Source organism: Tachysurus fulvidraco, chromosome 13, assembly GCF_022655615.1.
Source record: "Tachysurus fulvidraco isolate hzauxx_2018 chromosome 13, HZAU_PFXX_2.0, whole genome shotgun sequence".
Taxonomy (NCBI): domain Eukaryota; kingdom Metazoa; phylum Chordata; class Actinopteri; order Siluriformes; family Bagridae; genus Tachysurus; species Tachysurus fulvidraco.
Genome location: NC_062530.1, coordinates 15,367,152 through 15,394,105, shown reverse-complemented (window position 1 = coordinate 15,394,105; position 26,954 = coordinate 15,367,152). Strand labels below are relative to the sequence as shown.

Genomic DNA, 26,954 nt, shown 5'->3' with positions numbered 1-26,954 from the left:
TCAGCAATTGATTATTTGATATTCATTCTCTACTTAGCCTGTTTTAGCACTGCACTCTGACTCTGGACAGGAACAGCAGTCTAAAGTGGATAGAAAGATGTCTACCAGCACAGAAGCCAAAGACTCACTTTTAGGGGCTACCAGAGAACTTGATAAAGGAGGCAAAAAGAAAGCTAAAGACAGCAAAGACAGCAAGCCACCTGACCATGATCATTCTTTACTGCTACTGGATCAACTGGAGAAAGAGCTGGTCAGTTTGAGCCATTTCTAAATATATACTACCTGTCAAAGTAATAATACAGTATATCTTATAAATCCATGTCAGATGATTTAGCTGTAACTGGGTAATGCCAAGCTTAACCTCATCCCTTACCTTAATATAAAACAGAGAGCATAGACCTACTTAGTTTGCAACATTTTGCTAACTACGCAAAATGGGTTTTGCAAACCCTAAGCAAAATGGGTTTGCTCCCATTATCTTGGCTTTATTCCAGTATCTCTCTCTTCATGTGACATGTACCAGGTAACCAATGCTGAAAGGAAGCTGTTTTCCCGGTTCCGTCTGTATGAGCAGAGCCAGCCACTTATTCAGCACATGCTGCAGAACTGGGATAGGACTCAAGGCCTTCTGCTGAATTCTCCTTCTTCAGAGGAGGAGCAGCAGCGACATGAAGCCCCAGAACTCCATAAGCTGCATACCAAGTTGGCCAAGAAGGAGCGGGAGAAAGAAAGGATGAAAATTGACACTGCTGATCCTAAGCTGCTGTCGCCAACCCCCAGCCAGACTCACCTATTGCCCTGTGGCACAGAGGGTTCAGAGAATGAGCTGGCAATAGAGCTTATCCCCTACATATGTATCTCTATCAGCAAAAAAGAGGAGGCAAGCATAGACATCCTTCTCAGCAGTATGAAACTGCCATCTCTGGATGAGGTACTGCAAGACTTGGGATGTACAGAAAAAATGTGTTTAAGCCCTCAATTAAAGACTAGTTTATAACCTGACAAATTCCAGCTAGTCTATACCCTAATTTTGTGCTGACTTGTAAAAAAAAATAAAAGAAGAAACATTTTAATGTAATAAATACACATCCTGAGCTGAGGATTTACTTACTCTCTGATGTTGTTCCTAGGTTTTGGAAGGGTTAGGACTTGGACCCACAGGTCCACCCATTCCTCCTCCAATGCTGTTCTCAGTAGTCCAATACCCTAAAAGGAGAGTGGTGTCCAGCTCCCGATTTACTCCTGGCAGTTTCACCTTCTTGATGCCCTCATCTCTGGAAGACTCAGCTGAGGAAAAGTGGGAGGCTGACTTGGAGACAGGAGCCCTAAGCCCTACTATATCTGGCAAGGTACAACCAAGCTTTTACAAAAACTTATTTTCTACCTCACTAATTAATCTGCCAGCAGAGTTCAGAGACAGGATTGCTGCAACACATAGATCTGGGGAAGACTACAAAATTGTTTTCCTGCACTGATTATTCACAAGAGCACAGTGGCCTCCATAATTCTCAAACAGAAGAAGTTTGGCACAACCAGGTCTTCTCCAAGAGTGCAAACAGGGAGAATGGCCTTAGTGAGAGAGGTGACCAAGAACCCAATGGTCACTCTGACTGAGTTCTTGCGAAACACATGAAAGCCCTCTTAGAGTTTGCAAAAAAACAAAAAAAAAACAAAAAAAAACACCTGAAGGACTCTCAGACAATGAGGAACAAGATTCTGTTTGACCTCAATTCTAAATGTTATGTCTGGAGGATACCTGGCACAGCTTCTCAGCTGCTCAATACCACCCGAACAGTGGAGTATTGTGCTTTCAGCATCGTGTTGCAGGGGTGTTTTTCAACAGCATGGACTGGGAGACTGCAAAAGATGAATGAAGCAAAGTAGATAAAAAGCTGTTCTACAGCACTCAGGACCTCACACTGTGCTGAAGGTTCATCTTCCAACATGTCAACGACCCAAAGCACACAGCCAAAAAAAACACAGGAGTGGCTTAGGGACAACTCTGTGAATGTAGAGTGGCTCAGCTAAAACCGGACTTGAACAGTATTAAAAATCTCTGGCCAGAACTCAAAATGTCTGTTCACTAACGACACCATCCTGCTGGAGAGGTTCAGCAAAGAATGTCAGAAAAAAGCATGATATTTCAGCTTTTTCTTTTAAATACTTTTACAGACATTTCTAAAATTCTGTTTTCATTTTGTCTGGGTGTAGATTAGAAAAAAAAAGAATTGTAGTATCAGGCTGCAAAGTGAAGGTGGTCTGAATATTTTCTGCTTGCACTGTGGGGGATGCATCATGGGGATTTCCAAGTGGCAGAACAGAAGTTGTTTTCCCTATTATCGGGAGACTACAAGTTTAGATCCCTTTGTGAAATAGATACTTATTTGTTTGCTTTGACTGCTTAGGAGGATGTTACAACCCTTAACAAAGGCAAAGGGAAGAAGGCCCAAGTGAAAGAGGAATCAGCCAAGGGGACCCCAAAAGACAAGCGGCGAATTCCTACAAAAAAAGGAAGCAAGTCCTTAGACATTAGTTCATCTCCATTAAACACTGTCACCCCCTTATGTGAAATTGACCATAGCCAAAGGTATAACACTCACACACAAACACACACACTCTCTCTCTCTCTCTCTCTCTCTCTCTCTCTCTCTCTCTCTCTCTCTCTCTCACACACACACACACACACACACACACACACACACACACACACACAAACAAAAACACACTTAGTCTGTTTTGCTTTGAATCAAAATAACCCATTTTAACATATTTAAAAAACTAAAAACAACCTGATTAAATGCTATGCTATTATAAACATATAAGGAAAAACTTATGTATTGTGTAAGGAATGAGCGGCAGAATCCATGTGCAGGATGGCGCAGAGCTTTATTGTGATCCAAGCAAACAATTCCAAACTGCAAAACACAAACGTAAACGTAGAAGACAGGTAGCGAGATCAACAAACCAAAAAAGGAGTCGGCAAGGCAAACTAAACAGGCAATTTGAAGGCAAACAATCGAGAATAAATCCAAGAAACAAAAGCAATGGGTCATACAATGAAAGACAATACTTGCACTCTGCAATATAAATGGCTTGGTTTGCAATAAAGTTGACAGTACTTTGCTTGGCATCGAAGCACATGCTACACACCACGCCAAGTATTGTCAACTCCGTTGCGGAAGTTAGTATTCTGGTGAAGCCTTCTTTTGGGGGACTACTGCTAGTGTTCTCTCACATGCCCTCCCTCTAAGCATTTCACTGCATGTTGTACCCTTTATGTATGTGTACTATGTGACAAATGAAATTGAATTTGATTTGTTGTTTTTTTTTTTTACAATTATTCTTCTTTTGTTCCCCTTTGTTAATGGGTTTATGTTTCTCATAAAGGCTTACTCATTTTCGCTGGGTCATGCCACCAAATGGACAAATGACCCTGAGATTGTGGTTCCATTCATCTGTGCCTGGTGATTTTAAACAGACTTTGGGGTTTGAAGTGATGGGGACCAAGCGCTGTTATCAGCTCTACTGCAGAGGCATCTGTGCTTTTCCATCCATCAGCAAAGACCATAAGTGAGTATTACATGTACGTCGAGAACATTCAGTAGGCTGATGACCAGAGCTCAGGTTAGCAACAATTTAGCCCATATTCTGGTATTTATTCTGATGGTGTGTTTGTGCTCTAGGACAGTGTTTGGTCACTGTAAAATGACCATGCAGAAAAAGAATGACTTACAGAAGACATACATTATCCGCTCAGGCCTGTATGACTTCGGGCCCGTGATTTGTGGAAGAAATAGAGAAAGGTGCTTGAGTTTTTTACTCTTACAATTTAAGTATGCATTCCCTATTAACTCCTCAAATACACTGCTCATTCATCAAATTACACTGCTCATACAGTACTTATATAAATTGAAATAATGCATACTTGTAAAATTCTGGATTACTTCTCCTGATTTTGTGAATGTTGCATAATCACATAATGTAGGGGAATTTATAGACTTATCAAGGCAAATGCAAGTGATATAATGAAGGTATTACACTGACATTGTTTAATTTTAATTTACATAGATACATGGAAAAGAAGTGCCCAGACAATGAAGAAAGACTAGTAATCCACAACAACTCTCCCATGGAGGCAGAGGTCCATTTTTGCCTCCACCAGGACACCAAATCCACTACATTTATCCTGGAACCTTTGAGCATTGTTCTTAAGCCTAATGAGAGAAAGGTATATAGAAAGTATAGAGAAAGGTATATAGAAAGGTACAGACTCTTTTTTTATGGCAGTGAAGGCTGTATGGATTGGTAACAATGGGTGGGAATTTATTGAACATAGTACTGATGACCAAAGACACTGCAAAAGATACTGGCTTAGTAAAAGTGTGTTTGTGTCTGTTTCTGATTCTGATTCAGAAGGGCTTATTTATGACTAAGTGTTTTGTGATTTTAAATTCTTTTTTTGCAGGAGCTCAGAGTATCGGCATACCCTACCACTCCAGGTCTTATAGAAGACAGTGTGGTGTGCTGTATTAAGGAGAACCCAGAACCTACTATCTTCCACATCTCTTGCAAAGGAGTCCGACCAGAACTGGAAGTGGACCGCAAGCAACTTAATTTTGAAAAGATTTTTCTGGACAGGTCAGGACAATGATACAAACACAAACTCTGTTTCAGTGGAGTATAAATATGAAACTTCACATATACACAATCCCTGTTTCATACAGTCCCCAAAAAATGAAACAGTAACAAAAGGTGGGCACATGTAAAAAGGCAGAAACACTCAAAACAGGGAATGCAAATATGCAAAAAAATATATATAACAATATGCAAAAGTATAGGAACACATGCAAAAACACAGAGGGAGTCAAAAACAGCATACAAATACAAAACGCAGGATAAAACAGGCAATTAAAAGTCTGGTGATTTAGAACATGAGAGCACTGGTGGTTGCTGGGAATTGGAGTCTGTCGTATTTGCTGGTTGCTCCGAAGCAGGATACTTGACATTGTGCACTTTGACATTTCAGCTTTAACAATTGTTTTTACTGTAGACTGAAGATGTTTGGGATTAAGATCAAAAGATGAACATGAGTTTCAGAAGCTCAGATTAGAATTCACAAAGAAATACAGAGAAGAACCATATGGTTCTGGAACTAAGATTGTCCTCTACCAAACCAATGGAAAGGCCAAAGTGTGAAGAAAGAAAGCAAATGCTCATGATCCACAACCCCATCTGTGAAACATGGCAAAGTTAGAGTCACTGCTTGAGTTTGCATGGCTCCTTCTGGAACAGGCTCACTAAGGTTTGTTGATGATGTAACCTGATGGTAGCGGGAAAATGAATTCTGAAGTCCTACAGGAACTTCTGTGTGTTAATTTTAAGAGAAATGCCTCCAGTCTAATTGTAAGGAACTTTATGGTGCATCAAGACAATGATCTAAAACACACTCCCAACATAACAATGGACTTTATCAAGGAAAAGTGGAAGGTTTTAGATTGGCCAAGTCAATCACCAGACCTTAACCGTTAAGCAGGCTTTTCACCTCCTGAAGAGTATATTATAAGGATGAACAAAACAACTGAAAGAGACTGTCGTGAAAGCCCTGTAAAGCTGAATTCCTAAATTCTTGATCTCCAAACCAACCAAATTTGGTGTACAGAAACAATTGCCATTGCCATTTTAATAGTTTGAGACAGGACTGTATCTCTGACATTTTACAATGTATTTATTATTATTATTATTATTATTATTATTATTATTATTATTATTATTATTATTATTATTATTATTATTGTAATTATTATTTTTATTATTAGTAGTAGTAGTATTATTATTAGTATTATTATTATTAGATTTTTTTTTACTTTCTTTTTTAGCATTGAGTGAATTCTAAAAGATTAGGCTGTTATAATACCCTGGCTGTCAAACTTCCTGCATCTTTGCTTGTTGAATGTGTTATTCTTTTTAAATATTCACTTTTGCTAATTTGGTAATAAATAACTCTGGAGGGTACAAAATATAACAGTAATTGTACATTTGACATGATTTGTTGCCATAATAGTGTTGTATGATTACCCTGTGGTAAAGGTAATATAATATCTTCACTTTTCCATGGCTGTGGTCTTCCAGGAGACAGACACGCAGTCTGCGCTTGCGCAATCCCACTGAACTCCCAGTTGCCTGGTGGCTGAGTGGCCATGAGGGGCTTGGTGAGGAGTTTAACATTTCCAAGGACCATGGCATCATCATGGCAAATTCTGAGTTTTCCTTGCTCATGCATTTTCATGCCATAAAACCTATTAGCCTAAAGAAGACCATAAGATTGGAGGTAAGGTGCTTAACCAATAAATCAAATGTTAGCATACATATCCATATCACAAAGTAATATTTTTTCATTTGGTTTTGAAATTGATTTTTTGTGTGTGTGTGTGTGTGTGTGTGTGTGTGTGTGTGTGTGTGTGTGTGTGTGTGTGTGTGTGTGTGTGTGTGTGTGTGTTTGTGTGTGTGTGTGTGTTTTCCAGGTGTCGGATGTAGAGAATATTCTTGGTGTTGTCCATACGGAGAACATTAATATTGTAGCAGAAGCTTATGATGTGGTCTTGGAAATGACCTTACCTAAAGGTAGTTTAAATTGCTCATCCATATCCAACAAGTTGTTTTTTTATCTGTCCATAAATAACAATTTGTTTGTATTTTGTCTTGATAACAATTATGTTAGGTACGGACAACAGTCTGGACTTTGGCGTAATCAAAGTATCAGAAGAAGTGAAGTTATCTATTAATCTGAAAAACAAGGGGAAACATGATATTGCCTACAAGTATGTTCACACCCACATACTCTACATAAGCATATATTTTAATTTTTTAAGGAATAAAATGACCATTAAAAGCTCAGTGGCTAATGTGAAATATTATCAATGTTTGAGGTTTGTCCTGGAGCCTACGGAGCCTCAAATGCCTAACCTCAACTCAGTCTTCACAATTACACCTCAAAAAGGCACTCTTCATCCCAGTGACCGGCCCACATGTGTCCAAGTCATCTTCTGCTACAACAAGGAGGTGTCTCTTAGACAACAGCCAATTTTACAATGCCAGGTAAGAAGAAAATCCCTTAGTATAGATTTTGTTCAGTCTCTGTTTCATGTGAAAAATAATTTAAGTGATTGTTTGTTTTAGGTCACTGAGCCAAATATTGATGAAGACAGAGAAACCATAAAGATTATACCAATCAAAGTGTCTGTGCAGTGTGTCTATTCTAAGTACAGCATCTACCCTGCAAATGACATCAACTTTGGTCCAGTAGTCCATGGTTCCTGCAAGACGCAGACAATTACTGTGGAGAATAGGGGTGAATTTGAGATCTGTTTTACCATCTCCAGAATGTTTAAAGATCTCCCAGCATCTGAGCAGAAGAGAGGGTACATACACTGATCCATATATATTAAGATTTGAACATGTTCCTTCATGAATGAGCTTTTCTCTGATTGAAAGCCTTATTTCTTACAGAATAGGCAAGAGAACTTTCAAAGAGAGTAACTCTGCAAGACGATTATCCTCAGCCACTAAACTACGCCAGTCAGACTCTGTCCAGAAGGACACTATTAGGGACACCATACCTTCTCAGGTAAGGGACAACCTTTATGTGTCTTATTCTTAGTATATTTTAGTGGGTATCTAGTTGTTTCACCCCTGTTTAAACTCCTGTTGCTTTAGACTTCCAATTACTTTTTAAATTCATATGAGTCTAATTTTTTTGGTAGACCATGTTTTTCAGAATTTGATTAGAATGTTGAATTCTGATATTAGTTGCTAGACTCTATACCCCAAAAGACTAAATGCTGTATTACAATCCAATGGTATTAAGATATTAGTTGAGAGGTATGTACACATATGCAACCAAGTTTTTGCCTCCTAAATTTTGTCCCTCCTAAAAGCTTTGCATATGATTAATATCGGTTGCTGTATTGCATAAAAATGTGGAAAAACCCTGACATGATTTCATAATTATTCACAAATCTGCATTTATATAAGGAATATGTAGGTTTTTATTTTCCCTGTCTAAAATATTTTACAGAATTTCATTCAAAAAATAAACCAACTATTTCTTTTTTGTTTTGACTCAATTCTGTAGACACGTTTGCCTCTGGGGTTGTTCTCCTTGTCTCCATGCTTGGGCACCCTTTCAGCAGGTGATCAGCAGGTGGTAACTGTGGACTGTGTGGCAGAGCAGGTAGGCTGCTGGGAAGAGTGCCTGGTGGTGGACATCACTGATCGAGACCCTTCTGACAGCCCAGGAGGGATCCTCTACAGGTTACTAGCAGAGGTCTGCATGCCAGGTTTGTAATTTCCTAAAAAAAAAAAATCTTTTACTAGCCAGGACCTAGGACAGTCAATCTAATTAACACTTAAGATTTTCATTTAAAGTCACATTTATATTTCATAAATTTTTCCAGTGAAATGTTTTTCACACCACAAGACTTAATTTACATGTGTAAAAAGTCATAAAACTGCAAAAAAAAAAAACCCAAAAAAAACCCCCAAAAAAACATATTTTTGTTATTTTTTGTTTTCTAAAGAATGCCTCTGTAGCATAAAATAAGGTCATGTCAGATCATGGCCAGATTTTTTTTTTTTTTTTTGAGCAGGGGGGACTTTAACTGTGATTGTGAAGTCTATAGCATACGAACATTATTTTCATACTCATCAAATATACTGTAGTGTTTTATGAACATCTGCAATGTTTAATATTTCAATCCAGAGTATTTCTATATTGTTTTAGGGAGACCTGTCAAAATTTTTGTTTTCGGAAAGATATGGTAGATTAAGTTTTATTTAATTAGATTTGATACACTTATTTAATATTTTCCGCTCTGCTTTTTAGTTTTGTCAGTGGCAAAAAACAGGGATTAATGTGTAATAAATCACAGGTAAATTCCAGTATTTAAAATTGTTTGACTGGCAGTATATGTCTCTTCTTTATGTAGGAATAGCTCATGAAGATATTGCGTCTATCTTTGAAGAACACAGATTGTGCAAGAACAGTAGCATGCTACAGTGTGAGCAGTATCAGGAGGCTATGGGCATCTATATCCAGGACGAGAACAAGTTTGTCTTTAATCAAGTGTTAGTCGGCCAGTCGGCAAAAGCCCGCTTCCGTCTTACCAACCCTGGCAAAATACCCTGTAAACTTAGTTTGCAGGTTAAAGCTGTCAAGGTGTGTTTGTGTGTAATAGCTGCTACTGCAAATATGTACTGTTTAAAGACTGATTGTATTAATGAATGTGGCTCTTACAGATGCCTATGCGGAGCTCTGAGGTGTTTGAGCTGACCCCTACACGGATGAATATCCCCAGTCACTCACATGCCTTTGCTACAATTACCTTCACTCCCCAGAACATGCAGACCTACCTTGGAGTTTTTGAAGCCTCTCTAGAAGGGCCAACTGGGTAGGTTTATACATATCATTTACAGAAAATAAATACACCCACTTTTAATATTTTCATATACAGTTGGCCTAGAAGCTGGAAAACAGGTTTGTTGCAGCCTCAGCTTTCACTCTGTCAGGTTCAAGTTTATGCACCATGGCATGTGTATAGGTGTGTGTGTATGTATCATGAGCTCTGCCTGCTTGACATATATTCAGATGTGTTACATCAGTATTTTTGCAGGGAAAGTTAAATTTATTCATGCAAATGAGCATTGTATTAGGATTCAGACTATTTCCTGATTAATTCCAGGCATGTTTGTGTGTTTTGTTTTTTTTAAACTATGGAAAGATGCGATCTAATACTAAAACCTGCGAATTAATTCTAAAATCAGTGTAGGCCATTTTTTAACTATGACACAAGATAAGTATTTTGCTCAATTGATGGGCTATATAATATAAATAGAAATATAATTCCAGTATGCTGAATTTACTCATATAACTGAGATGATTTTCCGGTTCCTTTTGACCTAAGAGTAAATACAAAAATGTACAAGTTTTTCGTAAACTTATCACAAGTGAGACTTTTGCCTCTTGGCTCTGTTTTCATGGCTACACAAGGTTACATTTTTGGTTAGCACTGGCACCCTATTTTAGTTGGGTATAAGCCTATTAGTTCATAAATGAGTTTACATTGCCACCTCCCAAGATCCCCTCCTAGTACAGACATAAGAAACGGTCAGTACTGTTTTTGTCTTATCTTTATTAGTGTGTTCCCTTTGGGCAGGAGCAAGTTGCTGGTGTTTGATTTGATGGGAGAGGGAAATTTGCCCTGTATAACTATTCTAAAACCAGTTCAGAGAAGCAAACATGGACAGCCAGTCCTGCAGTTCAAGCGACTTCTGGTAGACAAGAGACAAATTCTCCCTCTGGTCATCAAGAACATTAGCAATGTACCTGCACAGGTAAGAGGAATGAATACTTTCAACACTTTTTTTGTAGGGCACTGATTTACCTCAACAGAGATATATTTACTTTCTTGACATTTATAGGTTAGCATTGATCTGCTTGACAAGATCGGAGTCTTTGCTTTAAGGGCAGCTCCTGGCACTGCATGCAGCTACATCTCCTCTTCAAACATAGAAAGTGAGCCTGGAACAGGTCAGTCTTGATCCATGAGTGCTTAATGATGATTTTATAACCTTATAAGGTTACAAAGTGGTATTTTTTTTGGATCAACAACTGGTAATATTACATGATAGGATAACAACATTTTAATGATAGGACATAGAGTGTGTATAGAGTATCTGTTAAAAATCAAAAACCAAAATCTGATGCAGTGGCAGCCTTCAGGTTTGTCAGAGGAATTACATTATTTCCTTAGTGCTTGGTATACATATCCAATTAGTATGAGAAAAGTCAATAAAACAAACAAGAATAAAAAGCAATTTTTCACAGTAGAAAGGCAGGTGGATCATTTGGCTTCCCTGGCACTAATGGCTGGACAGCAAGCAGAGTTTGAGGTGGAGTTTCATCCTGAGGTCACTCAAAGGTTTGAGGCCACCATTCATCTGTTTGTAAAAGACAACCCATATGAAAAGACAGTGATACATATCCAAGGAGAGGGCTACCATGACATAATCTCATTGGACAATATCAGCAGCAAGCTTCCTCAGTACCAGGACAGCACAGAAGGTCAGTAAATACCTTGTATCTTTAAATATTTAACAAAGGTTACACTAGACTATTTTATGGGTGTTGAAAGACCATTGTTACACCAGATTTAAACAGAATCTGCAACCATTGATGGTCCTTGAGCAGTGTTAGCATTCTTAGCCAAAAACAAGCAAAATACATGCCTTGTCTCCAGCATCATTCTTTTCTTCTCTACTGTGCACCTCCTACAGCCATATGTGATATTGTGCAATTTGGAGACTGTCATGTGGGCCGACTTTACCAAAAGAACTTCACTATGACCAATCACAGCAACTCAGAGGTTCTGCGCTTTCAATGGCCTCAGGGTGAGCCTCATCTATATTTCTCACCTGAGATAGGCCACCTCCATGCCAGATGCACCAAGGAGGTTACAGTAAGCTTCAACTCAGAGCAGCCCATAGTGCTGACTGAACGGGTGATGAAGTGTAAACTCTGCCAGATAACTTTCCAGCAGCCTGTGGACCAAGTGCCTGACTGGGATGACCGTCACAGGACTGTCAAGTGGGTTGATGTGGAACAGCCGCTCTCACCTCAGAGACCAGCCAAGAAAAAGGTAAGAGTGTGATGGGAAAACAAATCATTTTGTCAGGATTTCTGCATTGCCAAATATACCCTTAGCATTGAAATATGTTTCTTTCATTCTAAACTCCAGCAATTGTAAGGATTTTCATCTGCAGTCCTAATAATGACACGTGCTTTAATAAAAAGGCTAATATTAAAGACTTAACAAATGCAGTATCTCAAAATTCTCTCACAGCCTTAAAACATAACTTTTAGAGGACAACTGGGAAATATGTAATAGTAGTAACTGCTGTTGTGTTCTGTTTCTAGGTGGTAGAGACTGACCCAGAACCTGTCCATTCAGTGGTGGAAAACTCGTTTAGGGAACTAGAACTGGGGATAAGTGCCATTTGTGATTATGCCAGGTTTGAGTGTGATGCTGAACCCATCCTTTTTAAAGACACCATGCTCTTTCAAACCAGAGTCTTCCAGTATGTATGACTAAATCTTGTCTCTGATACTTCACACATAATACATATTTAAATAATTCTAAAAAAAAAAAAAAAAAACAAGAAAAAAACAAAACACAGTGCATCATTACTTCATTATTACATTACTGTTTAATTAATAACTGAATGAAATTTATTGTAATATATGTATCTTATGTGGTGTTTCCAGAATGCAAATGGCCAACAAAAGCACTGTGGAGCTTGAATACTCATGGCAGGTTATGATGAACACCTCTGAGAAGACTCAGGGCTTTGTTCATGGAGGTAAATTTTCAACTTGCATCTAATGATAGCATACAAATCTATATATGTAAGCACAAAATCTAACATCAGCAATTTTGATGTAAGATATTGGTTCACTAGTAATGGAAATTAGCTGCCTTTGAGAAAATGGTAATATGCTTAATGACTAATAGTAGTAAGTGAGTGTTAATCTTGTTAAGTTTAAGTTTATGCAATATTATGTGTACAGACATGACCCCCACTACTGCCAAAGGAAATCAGACAGGGCTGAGGCCAGCCAGCAATTTGTGGAGCCTGTCTACTCTGCTGTTAGGAGATCCAGAGCTTCCTCCATTCACTGTGGAGCCGAATATGGGGCTTATCCTGCCTGGGACCAACCAGATATTTTATATACGCTTCTCTCCTCTAGAAGTATCATATTATGAGGCCAGACTAGTCTGCAGGTCTGCAAATAAAACACACTTGCTTAATCTTATGTTCCTAATGATATATATAATTTCAATGTAATTTTCTTTCTTTTTCTTCTTTACATCAGTTTCATTTGTTATGTATTGTAATGGGTTAATAACCATTACACTTAGTTTTTATCTTCATGGCTAAGAAAAGTTGCATTTGACAATTATACTTAAAATGGGTCTCAATAATTAATCTTTAGTAAAGTTGAGTTATTTTCCTTTCAATAGCCTTCCTGGGAAAGCTTTTTTTGAGGAGGTGGTGTCTGAACCTCTGTGTGCACACACGCCAATTTAATGGATCGGGAAGGACAAATGATGAAGCGATTATGCGCGAGCAAGTCCATATTAGGGCTTCTTCATCACATTACTCCAGCTTCTTAGTCTTCAGGAAGCGCTCTGTGTCTGTTGGTGTCTATTGTCTGTCTAATTGTCTGAGACTAGGGCAAAGGAATATACATAAAACTTGGGTCTTTTCTTCTTTATCATGGGCTATATTATGAGCGATTGCTTTTCGAGATCTCCGCTCTTGCTGGCTTCATTAAAGGTTGGAGTTCCGCTTCTGTTGAGTTCCGCTTTTGCATCAGCTTCAGTCATGGAGATTACAGGTTAAGTTGGCGGAAAACCAATGAGAGATGGGCGAATCCTTTCTCTCATCCTCTTCACTGACTTTAATGTCTTTGCTTCAAATCCAGGAGCTCACTTTGTAATTTCTCCTTACCTGTATAATGAACTATTATCGCTCATTGTCGCTAAGCTCTATCCGTGTTTGTTAGAGTGTACTCCAGCCAAGCACCTGGCTTTAATTCTTCCATTTTGTTTGCAACGCTGTTTTTCAAGGGTATCCATGTACTGAATTACCTTGACAACTGGCACATTCAGTCCCAGTTGAAGGCTATGGCTGCCAGTCATCGAAATGTTGTGATTGCCCATATGAGGTCTTTAGGCCTCAGTTTGAACCCAGAAGTGTGTGCTTTCTCTTTCTCCAAGAACCACCTTTCTGGGGGCACTCCACCACGATGCGGACACAACTGTCCCCTGCTCAGGTGGCTCCCATTATGCCAGCAGAGAAAGCTATGCAGCTAGGCCGAAGCCTCTCTGTCGCTGAGGCCTCATAGTGGCAGCAGCCAAAGTTTTTTCTTTGGGTCTGCTTCACATGAGGTAATTTCAGCTCTGGCTCAGGGGTGTGGGCTTTTATCCTCGCAGACATCCCCTTGGGTTCATAAGGGTTATGCTCCATGGGCTTCATACCCTTCTTATGTGGGAAAGACAACTGCTTTTGGCTTTGGGCACTGCTTTAGGGGCATGTCACTCTCGCAGGACTCTTTCAATGGATGCCTTGCTTGAATGGCTACCCTGATCATGGTCTGTGAGAGGGCCCTTATCTCTCGTGGCACATAAATTATTTGAAGATGAGGGCTGTGTTTATAGCATTGAAATACTTTCTCCTACACCTCAGGGGCTGCCATGTGTTAGTGCATACAGACAGCACTGCAGTGGTTTTCTATATCAATCATCAGGTTGGCACAACAGATTCTGCTCAGGACACAGACCATATTTCTTTCGCTGAGAGCAATTTTCATCCCAGGGCATGTAAATCAGGAGGCAGACATCCAGTTGAGGCAGGTGCTGAGGCCCAGGAAGTGGCGCCTCCAGCCTCAGGTGGTGGAGCAAATTTGGCAGATTTTCGTCCGGGCAGACGTGGATCTGTTTGCATCCGAGGAGTCAACCCACTGTCCACTGTGGCCCCTTTGGGCCTCGTTGCCCTGGTAAAGACGTGGCCAAGGCTCTGTATGCGTTTCCCCCGATAGCTCAGTTCACCACGACCGAGTCAATCTTCTCCTAGTTTCTTCTTGTTGGCCCTGTCAAGTTTGGTTCACAGACCTAGTCTCCATTCTAGATGCCATTCCACTGGTGCTTTAGCCACGGGTGTTCCCCTTTGAAGATATTTGTGCTGCAGTTGGTTGGTCCCTCCGCACACCTTTATCAGGTTCTATAAGTTGGAGAGCTATTGATGTTCCATTCCCAGTCCGCTCATGCTCTCTCACGGCCTCTGGTACAGTCATTGGCTGGTGCGTAGGTATCGGCATTCCCATTACATCATCTCTGATGCAGCAACAAGTTCCCTCGTAAGGTAACTACTACAGCATGTTACGTATGTAAGGAATGAGATGGTGCACCACTGGCCTCGCCCTGGTGTCCACATATAGAAGCAGGAGCAATGTGACATAGACACGTGTCCTTACAGAGCCATTAAATTGGCATGTGTGCACACAGAGCTTAAGACACCACTTATTCAAAGAAGCGTTACCATAGCATCAGCCCTGATGCAGCATCTCATTCCCTTAGTAGTTTTCTTTAAATTGTTTTGTAACCAGACATAACTAAAACACTGGATTTAGAAACATTTAGCAAACCCTGATGACCAACAATATGATGCAAAATATGTGACTGACAAAGCACATTTGAGTTTAGTTATGATAAAAACAGCATTGGAATTTTTTTTTAACTCAAACTGAATGATCAGAGTGAAGCGTAACAAAAGTTTTACAAATTAATGGGATTTTTATCAATACTAGATCTCTTGGGTAAATGTTCAAACAAGTGATTTGCAAATAAATCCATTTGTAACCAGTTCAATAAAGTTCTTAAAAGTGAATAAAAAATAATTGAAAAACTAGTTGGTGATTATACTGTATATTCACAGTGCCAGTACAATTATTTTTTATTCACTATAAAGTGTGTCTTTCCATTTTTTATAAACACTCTTGTACTGGGTGTACCTTTGAAAACATAGCATTTACCACAATCTACATTGACTTATTGGCAGCATTCCAAATCTGAAGGACACGCAGGGCCCCGTGATAGCAGTAAATGGACGCAGTATGATGCCTTACTGTCATTTCCACATAGAAGACTCAGGATACCTCACAGATAACAGAGAGAGCCTTGAGCTCCCTGGCCCACAGAGGTCTACACTCAGAGCCAAGCTGGATCTCAACACCAAAGTTATTGAATTCACATCCACAGGTGTCGGCACATCCATCTGCAGGTGATAAATCAGTTCAATTTGTCTTTTGATCATTACTGACATTTTGTTATAATAATCGTTTCGGTAATTTTATTGTTTCCGCAGGACCTTTAGTGTCGTAAATCCAACGAACAAGCCATATTCAATGTTGTGGAAATGTGAAGACTCGGAAGTTAAACCCTTTACCTGCCTCACACCAAAGGACTGTATTCAGCCTGGCAAGAAAGTGGAGGTATAATAGTTTAAATAACTACTATTATATTCAGCATATGTTTATTATATATATATATATATATATATATATATATATATATATATATATATATATATATATATATACATATATATATCCTTATATGTTTAAATTTCTTTTTTTATATTAACCTTGAAAAAAATCTTTCCTCAGGTCTCATTTAAATATCATGCCCAAGATCTAGATTTGGTGGAATCCTTCTGGACTTTCTTAATTCCAGAGTACAGGTTCTCAGTGCCCTTCCTGCTGGTGGGCACAGCAAAAGATCCAAATGTGTACATTGATCATGCTCATCTTAATCTCGGCAGTCTGCTTATTGGTAAGATTCCAAGTGATTTTAATTGAGGTTTGAGAGAGGTTATACACATCATAATGTTTTAAAGAATTGAAAGAGTGAACAATGAGCATAACAGATTATGTTTTAAAAAATGCCAGATAAGTGTATGAATGGTATGATACATATTTTATCATACATTATATAAGTTAATGCTTTTTCAATGGATCCATAAAACAAACATATATATTATTTCTAAGTCTGTACTAAGATGACGAATAAAATGTCAAGGTTTAATCACAGTTTAATATAGTAAGGACAGTTTTTTTCCCTTATTGGGCATGCTTTTATCAAGTGGTTTGTTGTTGGGGGACTTGGGGTTTGGTGTTTTTTTTTTGGCCTTTTCAAGAATTTTGGATTCCTGTATTAATTACTCATATATGGATCATAAATTAAGTAGATAAACTATGTGAATTTGATTCATTTCAAGAATAACTGAAACAGTTGTGCAAAGACAAATGGTCTAAAATTCCTATTGACCCATGTAAAAGCCTTTTCAGCAGCTACAGAAAGGTTTTGTGGATGTTATTGCTGCTTAAGGAGGTTTTACCAATTCAAAACAATAAAATTTTCTACTTCAATTGACAGATTATATTCCAACACTGTTTTTCAACCATATAGCAACATACTTGTGTATAATAAGATATATAATACCACAGTTAAACCATCGAGTATCATGTATTTGCTATGAAACATGGCCGTATATCCCATCCGAGGGTTGTCCCCCCCAAAAAAATATTTAAAAAATATCACACTCTCTATTGTGAAAAATATATGTATGTATACCTAAATAATTGTGTAAGTAGAAAAAAAACAAACGCAAAAAATGCATTTAGAAACAGTTGAGTTCCCCCTCCCCTTCCTCACAGTGGTTTGACCTACTGCCTGCTTTCCCAGTTCATCTCACCTACTCTGTGCACACGAGTCAGGTGTGTGGCTGCAGCTCAATTAATGTTGAACTCCATTAAGTGGGGGATTTTATTCACTTTAAATAAAGCGATTCTCTTTAATGTAGTTGATGCAGACTCATTCATAAAATAGTTGTGGTAAAAATGCTGATTAGCGATGTAATTTTCCATGAATCCGCTATAATAGCGATTAAAATATTACTTATCTAGTTAACGTTAGCTTGTTTGCAATAGCTTGTTGCATAGTGCACTGCAACTAACACACCAAAGCTGTTTTGTTGTTTTTATACATAGAGCAGTTACTGTAAATTGATTATATAATGATTGATTTTGTTACAAAACATTACTTATTTTATATATATTTTTCACAATAACAGTCATGTTTATATTTTATATTGTGTAAACACAAACAATGCAATACGTAACTGTTGGGAACTTTCATATTAATTATTATGAATGAATCTGTACACATGTAGGTCGTGAGGTCCATAAGACTGTGTATTTGGTGAACAGAGAAGACCAACCTTTCTACTTTGCTATTGATGAGGTCTCGCGGCATACAAAGTCATTCAGAGACAGCCTAAGACTGAAGCCCATGCAAGGGACAGTACCCCCCAGAGACAAGTAAGGCCATCCCTCTCAACACTATTCTTGTACAAAAAGAACCACAGTCCTATCACTAGTAATTTGAATCATCATTGCTAAATGAGGATAAAAGGAAGTTACAGTCACCAGCTATGTGCATGATGTTTTTGTTTATCAGGTTCCCTGTGGCCATATCCTTCACACCCACACAAGAGGGTCTGGTGACATTTAACTTACGCATGGTGATCAGAGGAAAGGTTCAGCCACTCACTATGAACGTGAAGGCAGATGGTTATAACATGAATGTCTGGGTCCGATATGAGAGTCCAGAAGGGGCCATAACTGAACTTTCTGCTACTGATTGTCATATTGTGAACTTCAAACAGGTGAGTTATAATATAAGCTATGAAATTGCATGTTTTTCTGAAAATTCATTATGTCACTATGAAGTTGTGACTTACAGCTTACGTTCAGTGGTATAAATGAAACTTTTAACACTATTCTTGGTACATTTTAATAGATATGTAGTGAATTGACAGAATTATGTGTCTTATAATGCAGTATGTTTATTAGATGTGAATTTAAGAAAAATAGGAGCTTGAGTCGATGCAAAATGTCTTCTTCATTTTTTTATTTTGGCCAGGTGGAGATGAATAGTAAGTCCACATGTGCCTTTGTGGTGTTCAACCCAGGGAGGTTTGATGTGGATGTGCAGTATGAGATAACAGGGCCTGAAGAGCTGCACCGCCACCTACAGGTGGAGCCCACAACAGCTGTGGTACCAGTGGGAAAGCAGAATCATTGCATCCTCAGTTTCTTCCCTTTGCAGAAGTGTGACCTCAAAGATATAGGCTTCTTAATCAAGGCATTCTTCCTTTTTCTCTTTTGCCTCTCTATCTTCTATTTTTTTTTTCAACATTTTTGTTTTTATTTCTAGAAATTAATGTTTCTTGACCAATAATTTATTATTCATGCTTTAATTCATTTACTCTGTAGGTAAAGGATGGCCCAGTTTTCCGATGCACTCTGCTGGGTTCTGCCACCAGCCTGGGGCTGGAGTTTTCCTTCATCAAGTACAATTTTGGAAAGACCTTTATTTACACTGATGGCATGGTGCCTGCCACATGCACACTGCTAATCAGCAACAAAGGGGAAAGAGGAATCAGGTGCAGCTCATTATGCATGAACTATAACTCAGTAAATTTTTCTTTTGGTTACTATTTTTAATTATATGATTCCTCATTATTTTTTATAGTATGGACTGTTTATTCTCCAACACCCCTTTTCTGGAAGTGGGTTTCATGCCTGATGTACTGCCCCCTTGTGGAAGCATTGAGGTGCCTATCACATTCTACCCCCGAGAAGCAACGCACTACCATGAAAAGGTAGTCTTTGAGATAAATGCGTGTTCCAGGCAGGTAGTGGAAATCATGGGGAAAGGAATTGAGATGAAGGTGAGGAAAAAAATTTTTGAACCACTTGGAATAGCCTATATGTCATTATGATTTTTTTTATATGTTTAGATGATTTTATATAATATCAAGCTCTGGATTCCCTAGATTGATGTAGAGGATCCAAAATTAAAGACTTTGAAGCTTGGAACTCTGCAGGTGGGCCAGAGGAGCAAGAAGCTCATCCCTCTGATCAACAACAGTCTGTCTTCATTGACCTTCTCTCTCATTTTCACACCATTTGCACAGACTCTACTGAACTCTAAGGTAGGACACACATACTGTCTTTTACTATATTATTATTACTACTACTACTACAACTAATACTATTATTATTATTGTTTTTGTTGATGATGATAATAATAATAATAATAATAATAATAATAATAATAATAATAATAATAATATCTGTCCTACCTACAGTATATTTGACTTGACTTGACTTGATATTTCTTTATTTCAAACTTGTCTTTTTTTAATTGTACTTCACAATAGCTAGTTGAATAGTTTGGTTCCACTCCAGTAAGTTTATTCTTCAGGTCCTGTCAGTGAATCCAAGTGGGGAGGTGACATTGAAAGGTGGAGGGGGAAAGTGTGTGGTGGAGGTGCTCTTCAGCCCTCAGCAACGCATGACCCCCTTCAGCGAGGAGGTGCAGCTAAAGTGTTTAGGAACCATGCGTCCCCTACTGGTGCTGAAAGGCTGCTGCCACGGTGTGGAGGTTACATTGGACCAGAACTACTTGTCCTTCGGAGGTGTGGCCCGGCATGGCCAAGCCACACGTCAGATTATGCTACAAAATACAGGAGACATTGGAGCTAGGTACATATATCCATGCACATATTCATATCTAATATCTTGTGCATGTTATATTCTAGACCAGGGGTTCAGCATTCTTTCATTGTTTCATTGTTGATTTAACTCAGCAAGTAATAAACGTCTCTAGGTTATGACCGTAACACTAGTTCCCTGAGGAACGAGGCGCTGCGTCAAAATGCTATGGGAACGCCCCTGTGTGACCGCGCTCTCAACCACGTGTGTAATCTGACCAATAGGCGTTGGGACGTGATGTCATCGGCGGGTGACGTCGCATAAACAGGAAGCTACAAATGGCTGCGAGATGGACAAGACGCTAACTCCTGTGAGAGAAGGTAAGCGCCGCAGGGATGCAGGGAGTGTGGCACGGAGACGCAGCGTCTCGTTCCTCAGGGAACTAGGGTTATGGTCGTAACCTAGAGACGTTCCCTTTCGGAACTCGAGCTGCATCAAAATGCTATTGGAACGAGTGTCCAATCACGCCACACTAACCAGACCCTGCTTAGAGAGTGAGGGCCTCGGCACCTGCACGTAGGACAGAAGAGCCCGAGGTGGCTCTGAGGTCAAGGTCATAGAACCTGATGAAGGTCAGCAGGGTGGACCAACCCGCAGCTTCAAGATGTCTTGGAGTGCCACTCCAGAGGACCAGGCTGTAGAGGCCGCCACACCCCGGGTGGAGTGAGCTCGGACCCCGAGCGGTGCGGGGAGGCCAGAGGACTCGTGAGCCGACACAATCGCACTATCCACTACCCATCTGCTCAACGTCTGCCTAGCGGCCGGGAAACCCTCCTGTTAGGACCGTAGCAGACGAGCAGCTGCTCCGACTTTCTCCACGGACTCGTCCTGCGGACGTAAGTGACCAGTGCTTGCAGACACGGAGGAAACCTGTCACCAGTGGGTGCCTACCCAGTGACTGTCCTGCCGGTGGGGTGCTATATGCCGCGATGGCGGACACGTAAACCTTCAGGTTTGAGGGTGTTAACCCAGCGCCAATCTGTTCCTGTAAGAACTCCAGAACTGAGCCGATCGGGAAGTTAACTGGTTCCAGGCCATGGTGCTCGCACCACGACATGAACAGTTGCCATCGTGCGGCATACAACCTCGTGGAGGAAGCTCTCGAGTGGAGAAGGGTCTCTACTACCTCAGTAGAGAGACCAGCCGCTATGAACTGTGCCCCCTCAGGGGCCACAGCCACAGCCTCCACAGCTCTGGGTGGGGGTGCACCAGGGTTCTGCCCGCCTGTGAGAGGAGATCCCTCCTGGGGGGAATTTCCCACGGAGGGCCCTCAAGTAGGGACACCAGATCCGCAAACCATGGCTTGCCCGGCCATTGAGGTGCTACCAGGAGGAGACGGACTCCATCCCGGCGAACTCTCTCCAGGACTCCAGGGAGCAGTGCGATCGGGGGAAAGGCGTACAGGCGTAGACTCGGCCACAACTGCACCATGGCATCCAGACCTAACAGGGCTGGATGAGAGAGAGAGAACCAGGAGAATGCTCGTGCCAGGAGAAGAAGCAGCCATCCGAGCAGGAGCTTGATTCAGCAGACAAGGCTGGAGAGGACTCATCCGACTCCAATCCTGCTGCTAAATCGGCCTGGAAGCCCGACAAGCGCCGGCGCCATTTTGCCTCGGCAATCGACCCCCTTAGAGCCGATTGTGTATGCTCCACTCCCAAGCAAACAACACACCGATCATGCGAATCCTTCCTGGTAATGAAACGGGGACACGGATAAACACATTTACGGAATCTCTGTCTGCTAGCCATCACTCGATCAGAAAAACAAAGTATCAGAAAAAATAAACAGCGCTTACCTGAATGAGCAGAAGCTAGTGTCTTGTCCATCACGCAGCCATTTGTAGTTTCCTGTTTATGCGACATCACCCGCCGATGATGTCACGTCCCAACGCCTATTGGTCAGATTACACACGTGGTTCAGAGCGCGGTCACGCAGGGCATTCCCATAGCATTTTCGACGCAGCTCGAGTTCTGAAAGGGAACCCCTTTACACGGTTTCAGTATCTACTCACCTGACCTTGTTGGAAGTAGAAAAAACATTACAGCAATGGCAAAATGTATGAATTAGAGTGCAGAATTTTTAAAAAGAAATAGAAGAAAAAGGAAAATTGTACCAGAATCTGACACACTCACCGTAGAAAGGGAATAAGAGCTGCTTATCAATCACCATTCTTTTTTAAAGTTCACAATTCTCTTTGTCCACGAATACATTAATGAATACATTTTTCCCCTGATATGATTATATTCACAAATATTCTCTCTTTACAGATGGACTCATTTGCCTATTTTGATAATTAAGTGCATGCTAGCTTTATAAATTATTTTTTCTTGTACACTGATCAGGCATAACATTATGACCATCTTCCTAATATTGTGTTGGTACCCCTTTTGCTGCCAAAATCGCCCTGACCTGTCAAGGCATGGACTCCACTAGAGACCCCAGAAGGTGTGCTGTGGTATGTGGCACCAAGATGTTAGCAGCTTTAAGTCCTGTAAGTTGTGAGGTGGGGCCTCCATGGATCAGACTTGTTTGTTCAGCACATCCATTAGATGCTTGATCTGGGGAAATTGGAGGCCAAGTCAACACCACAAACACATTGCTGTGCTCATCAAACCATTGTTGAACCATTTTTGCTTTGTGGAAGGCGCATTATCCTGCTGAAAAAGGCCACAGCCATCCAGGTATACCGTTTACATGAAAGGGTTTACATGGTCTGCAACAATGCTTTGGTAGGTGGTTTGTGTCAAAGTAACCCCCACATGAATTGCATTCTGGTGTCATGTGCTCCCCAGGTGAGCGACACATATACCCGGACATCCACGTTACGTAAAAGAAAACCAGGCCACCTTTCGCCATCGCTCCGTCGTCCAGTTCTGATGCTCACATGCCAATTGACTGGTCTGCACCTATGCATTCCCATATGCAACAAACTGCAATGCATTGTGTATTCTAACACAACACCTTTCCGTCAGAACCAACATCGGACCACATGGGCCAGCTTTTGCTTCCCACGTGCAGCAATGTGGCCACCCATGACCCTATCACCAGTTCACCACTGTTCATTCCTTAGAAAACTTTTTATACATACTGACCACTGCAGACCAGGAACTCCCCACAAAAGCTGCAGTTTTGGAAATGCAGTGACCCAGTCATCTAGTCATCACAAATTTGCTCATGTCAAACTTACTCAAATTCTTACACATGCCCTTTATTCCTTCTTCTAACACATTAACTTAACCCATAAAATGTTCACTTGCTACCGAATATATCCCACCCACTAACAGGTACCATGATTAAGAGATAGTGTTATGTGATCATAACGTTATTCCTGAGCAGTGAATTTTATGAATTGTGGTTTATATGTTTTTATTGCTTTTGCAATAACTACTATGCTTTGGCAAATCAATCCTTCAAATCAAATCTTATTTTGCATAACTTTTTAAAGACCTTGTGTGTATTTATGTTTCAGGTTCATGTGGGATGCCAAGGCCTTTGCTCCAGACTTCAGTATCTGCCCAGCTGAAGGTTATATCTGCCCAGGAATGGAGGTGCCTTTGGTGGTGACTTTTGCTCCTGTGGAGGTCAAGCAGGATCTGTGCTATAACATTTTTTGCTCTATAGAGGGGGGCAAGCCTATAACTCTTACTCTTGCAGGCTCCTGCATTGCTCTCCCAGTTCCCAAACAGGTAAAATATTGTTTTTGTGTGATTATCACTGGTCCTAAATGTGTTATATTGATTTGTGACCTATATGCTTATACTCTCTCTTTCCTTTCGACAGGTGCTGAATTTTGTGTGTCAGGTCCGTAGTCATTGCACACATTCTGTGACTTTATCTAATAATACTAACCAGCCCTGGCATCTGAAGCCTGTGATTGAGGGTGAATATTGGAGTGCTTCACTCTCCTTCTTCATTGAGCCCTACCAGCAAAATAAAGCCTATGAGATCACCTATAAGCCCTTGGCCATGACCACGGATGGAAAAAAGCACCTGGTAAATCTCTCCACACCAGACTTCGTTTGTTTAGCTTTAACTTAACCTGACAGAACATGGACAAACACGGAGTCCCTGATTGACAGTTTAACCGATGTCAGTTGTCTTTGAATAGACTTTGTCTGCTACTTCAGACAATCTGTGAGTTTGTATAATAAGAAAATTCAGTCAGTTTTATTTGTAGAGTGTAAACAGTATATGAGAATTTACCCAAAATGTAACACCTCTTCATTCGATTAAGACCTCTATTTTTCTGGAGCTGTATGCAAAATCCTTGATGTGAATGTGCTTTTATGTTTGTTCTAGGGCTCTATGTTTTTCTCTTTCCCTGATGGCTCAAGCATGCTGTACACCCTACAGGGCACAGCAGAGCCACCTAAACCTGTGAGCACAATCAATCGTGAAGTACCTTGCAAGACATCCTACACAGAGATTGTCCCTGTTCATAACTGGTTGCCCAAACCTCAGAGGTATTACACACCAGCACACAAATTAATTGTATTTAGTACACAAATTATAATCCAGGCCGAAATGGATGTTCATATATAGTTGTATAATGTACACTGTGCTCCTGCTGTGCAGATTCCGTGCTATAGTGGAGATAATTAAACCAGAACGTCCTGACAGCACAGTCTTGCTGAAGGGGCTTGATTATGTGGATGTTTCAGCGTTGACTAAAAGGGATTACAAAATCTCCTTCTTCAGCTACAAGGAATGCCAATACAATGCCAAAGTACTGCTACTTTCACCAACTTTTTAGAAATGCCAAAATCAATACAATACCTGAAATTCTGTTAATTATTACAATTATACAGTAAGCTATAACCAAGTCAAGCTAACTGATTTCTGTCAATTTTACACCTATTTTTTTTTATCTCCACAGTTGATCTTTAAAAATGAGTCCACAGGGGAGTACCAGTTTTACTACCTGAACTTTAAGGCCACACCTCCTGGAGTGATCAGCACTATTGAGATGGTCACAGTGGTTAGGCAGATGACTTCAGGCTGTGTGAAATTGGAAAATCCTTTACCCATGAACCTGTTGTTCACAACCGAGTGCCGCAGTTCCGATGTCAATGTGCAACCTCAGTTCTTAGTGCCTGCACAATCTACGGTATAACCTGTTTTCTGTGTTCATCAGAGCTTTTCTTACTGTAATTGACCAGTCAGTAAAGTATAAAAAAAATTTCTCTCTCTCTCTCTCTCTCTCTCTCTCTCTCTCTCTCTCTCTCTCTCTCTCACACACACACACACACACACACACACACACACACACACACACACACACACACACACACACACACATGTGCACACTATTTTTTTCTTTCTCTCCCAGGAAACCTTGAGGTTTGACTACCAGCCTCTCCGTCCAGGTGAAACTACAACACGGCTCATGCTGTCTAACAGTGAACTGGGTTATTTCCACTATGAGCTTTTACTCCGTGCGCTTCCTGCTCCTCCTGAGAAACCCCTTTACTTCAGAGCACCATTGGGCAGTGGGCAATATCTCACTGCCAAGTTCACCAGCTATTCCCGTGTCAAAACCGAGTACACTTGCAAGGTAGAGCTTTGTTGAAGTTTGCATATTTCCAGTGTATATTCCATATTTAATTTGAAATTGTTTGTACTAATTGTTGCAAGTCACTCTCTCTATATATATATATACCATGAAATCAAAATGATCTTATCCTGTTTTATTTGGGCCAATATAACCTATATTTTCCATTTACCAAAGAAAAATCAATGCTAAAAATAGTTAACCCTAAAAAACCTCTCTTCAGACAGACCATCCTGACTTCACTGTGGAAAAAAATGTAATCCTAGTGGCAGCAAGCTCCCAATCAGGCACTGATGTGAGTGTGGAAGTCTACTTTGAGCCCTGCCAATTAGGTGAGGTGCGAAGCCTATTGACCATATCATCCAGCACTGGAGGGGATTATGTGTTCCCTCTGTATGGAACATGCACCCCTCCCAAAGCCCAGGGCCCCATGGTCATCCGTGCTGGCTCCAACATCTCTATTCCCTTCAAGAATGTCTTCATGGAGACCACAGCCTTTTCTTTTCAGGTGGATAACCCAGCCTTTACAATCAAGGGCCTGGACACCATTCGCTCAAAGAAGACTCAACAAATCCTTGTGAGCTTTGAGAGCCCTCAGCAAGGCTCCAAGACCCCCTGCACAGGAAAACTTATCATCTCCAGTCCACGCACAGAGGGCCATGGCCAGTGCCTCTCCTGGGTATATTACCTGAAGGGCATCACCCCAGAGCAGCCTCAGAGAGAGAAGATGTCATAAAATGCTGCCAAGGCCAAAAGGACAAACCTTATGAATGTTTATTTTAAAAATCACATAATACTCAAGTTTCCAAATAAAAAAATATTTTATCAACTTTTTGCTTTCTACAGTTGTTTTAAACCCAGAAAACATAAGTAATAATTTATTTACAGCAAAATAAGCATAATTAAATATCAGTTAAAAGTGCATTTCCAAAGTAACTGCAATAGTGTGGTGTAAATTTTATTGCACTTTTCATTCATATTGTCTCAAAACAGCTTTTCTTAAGTATAGAAACAGTAATGAAGCATTCATTTTCACTGATGTAGTGGGGAAGGCTTTCTTTTTTCTTTTTGCTCGACTGGTTCCACCATCTCTCAGGGTAAGAGGCAAGTATTCTACAAGACTCTTCTCTGTTCTGGCACTTAGGTGGTGGAATGAACTTCCAC

At 40.3% G+C, this 26,954-nt stretch overlaps 1 protein-coding gene across 8 annotated transcripts in view; it reads left to right on the top strand.

The window, feature by feature from the left end:
- Nucleotides 1–26,619, top strand: part of LOC113652474 (hydrocephalus-inducing protein-like) — a 74,576-nt gene extending 47,957 nt beyond the window's left edge. For 4 of the 8 annotated variants that reach the window (XM_047822582.1, XM_047822579.1, XM_047822578.1 and 1 more), the window contains 41 exons: nt 38–250; nt 524–931; nt 1,131–1,349; nt 2,406–2,587; nt 3,388–3,570; nt 3,684–3,803; nt 4,069–4,228; nt 4,466–4,638; nt 6,130–6,328; nt 6,522–6,621; nt 6,719–6,818; nt 6,927–7,095; nt 7,177–7,418; nt 7,507–7,624; nt 8,132–8,336; nt 8,985–9,214; nt 9,295–9,446; nt 10,194–10,389; nt 10,477–10,585; nt 10,883–11,119; nt 11,332–11,693; nt 11,972–12,132; nt 12,320–12,414; nt 12,623–12,836; nt 15,676–15,897; nt 15,982–16,108; nt 16,283–16,448; nt 17,848–17,995; nt 18,135–18,342; nt 18,600–18,821; nt 18,953–19,122; nt 19,212–19,410; nt 19,516–19,674; nt 19,947–20,227; nt 23,709–23,925; nt 24,020–24,232; nt 24,539–24,702; nt 24,815–24,965; nt 25,116–25,346; nt 25,569–25,793; nt 26,014–26,619. In XM_047822582.1, coding sequence (XP_047678538.1) covers nt 38–250; nt 524–931; nt 1,131–1,349; nt 2,406–2,587; nt 3,388–3,570; nt 3,684–3,803; nt 4,069–4,228; nt 4,466–4,638; nt 6,130–6,328; nt 6,522–6,621; nt 6,719–6,818; nt 6,927–7,095; nt 7,177–7,418; nt 7,507–7,624; nt 8,132–8,336; nt 8,985–9,214; nt 9,295–9,446; nt 10,194–10,389; nt 10,477–10,585; nt 10,883–11,119; nt 11,332–11,693; nt 11,972–12,132; nt 12,320–12,414; nt 12,623–12,836; nt 15,676–15,897; nt 15,982–16,108; nt 16,283–16,448; nt 17,848–17,995; nt 18,135–18,342; nt 18,600–18,821; nt 18,953–19,122; nt 19,212–19,410; nt 19,516–19,674; nt 19,947–20,227; nt 23,709–23,925; nt 24,020–24,232; nt 24,539–24,702; nt 24,815–24,965; nt 25,116–25,346; nt 25,569–25,793; nt 26,014–26,526 — 8,163 coding nt within the window. In that variant the 3' untranslated portion in view covers nt 26,527–26,619. Of the gene's footprint in view, nt 1–37; nt 251–523; nt 932–1,130; nt 1,350–2,405; nt 2,588–3,387; nt 3,571–3,683; nt 3,804–4,068; nt 4,229–4,465; nt 4,639–6,129; nt 6,329–6,521; nt 6,622–6,718; nt 6,819–6,926; nt 7,096–7,176; nt 7,419–7,506; nt 7,625–8,131; nt 8,337–8,984; nt 9,215–9,294; nt 9,447–10,193; nt 10,390–10,476; nt 10,586–10,882; nt 11,120–11,331; nt 11,694–11,971; nt 12,133–12,319; nt 12,415–12,622; nt 12,837–15,675; nt 15,898–15,981; nt 16,109–16,282; nt 16,449–17,847; nt 17,996–18,134; nt 18,343–18,599; nt 18,822–18,952; nt 19,123–19,211; nt 19,411–19,515; nt 19,675–19,946; nt 20,228–20,351; nt 20,480–23,708; nt 23,926–24,019; nt 24,233–24,538; nt 24,703–24,814; nt 24,966–25,115; nt 25,347–25,568; nt 25,794–26,013 lie in introns of those variants that run through there. The other 4 variants (XM_047822581.1, XM_047822580.1, XM_027161565.2 and 1 more) reach the window with 4 other exon arrangements.
- Nucleotides 26,620–26,954: the final 335 nt, after the last annotated feature.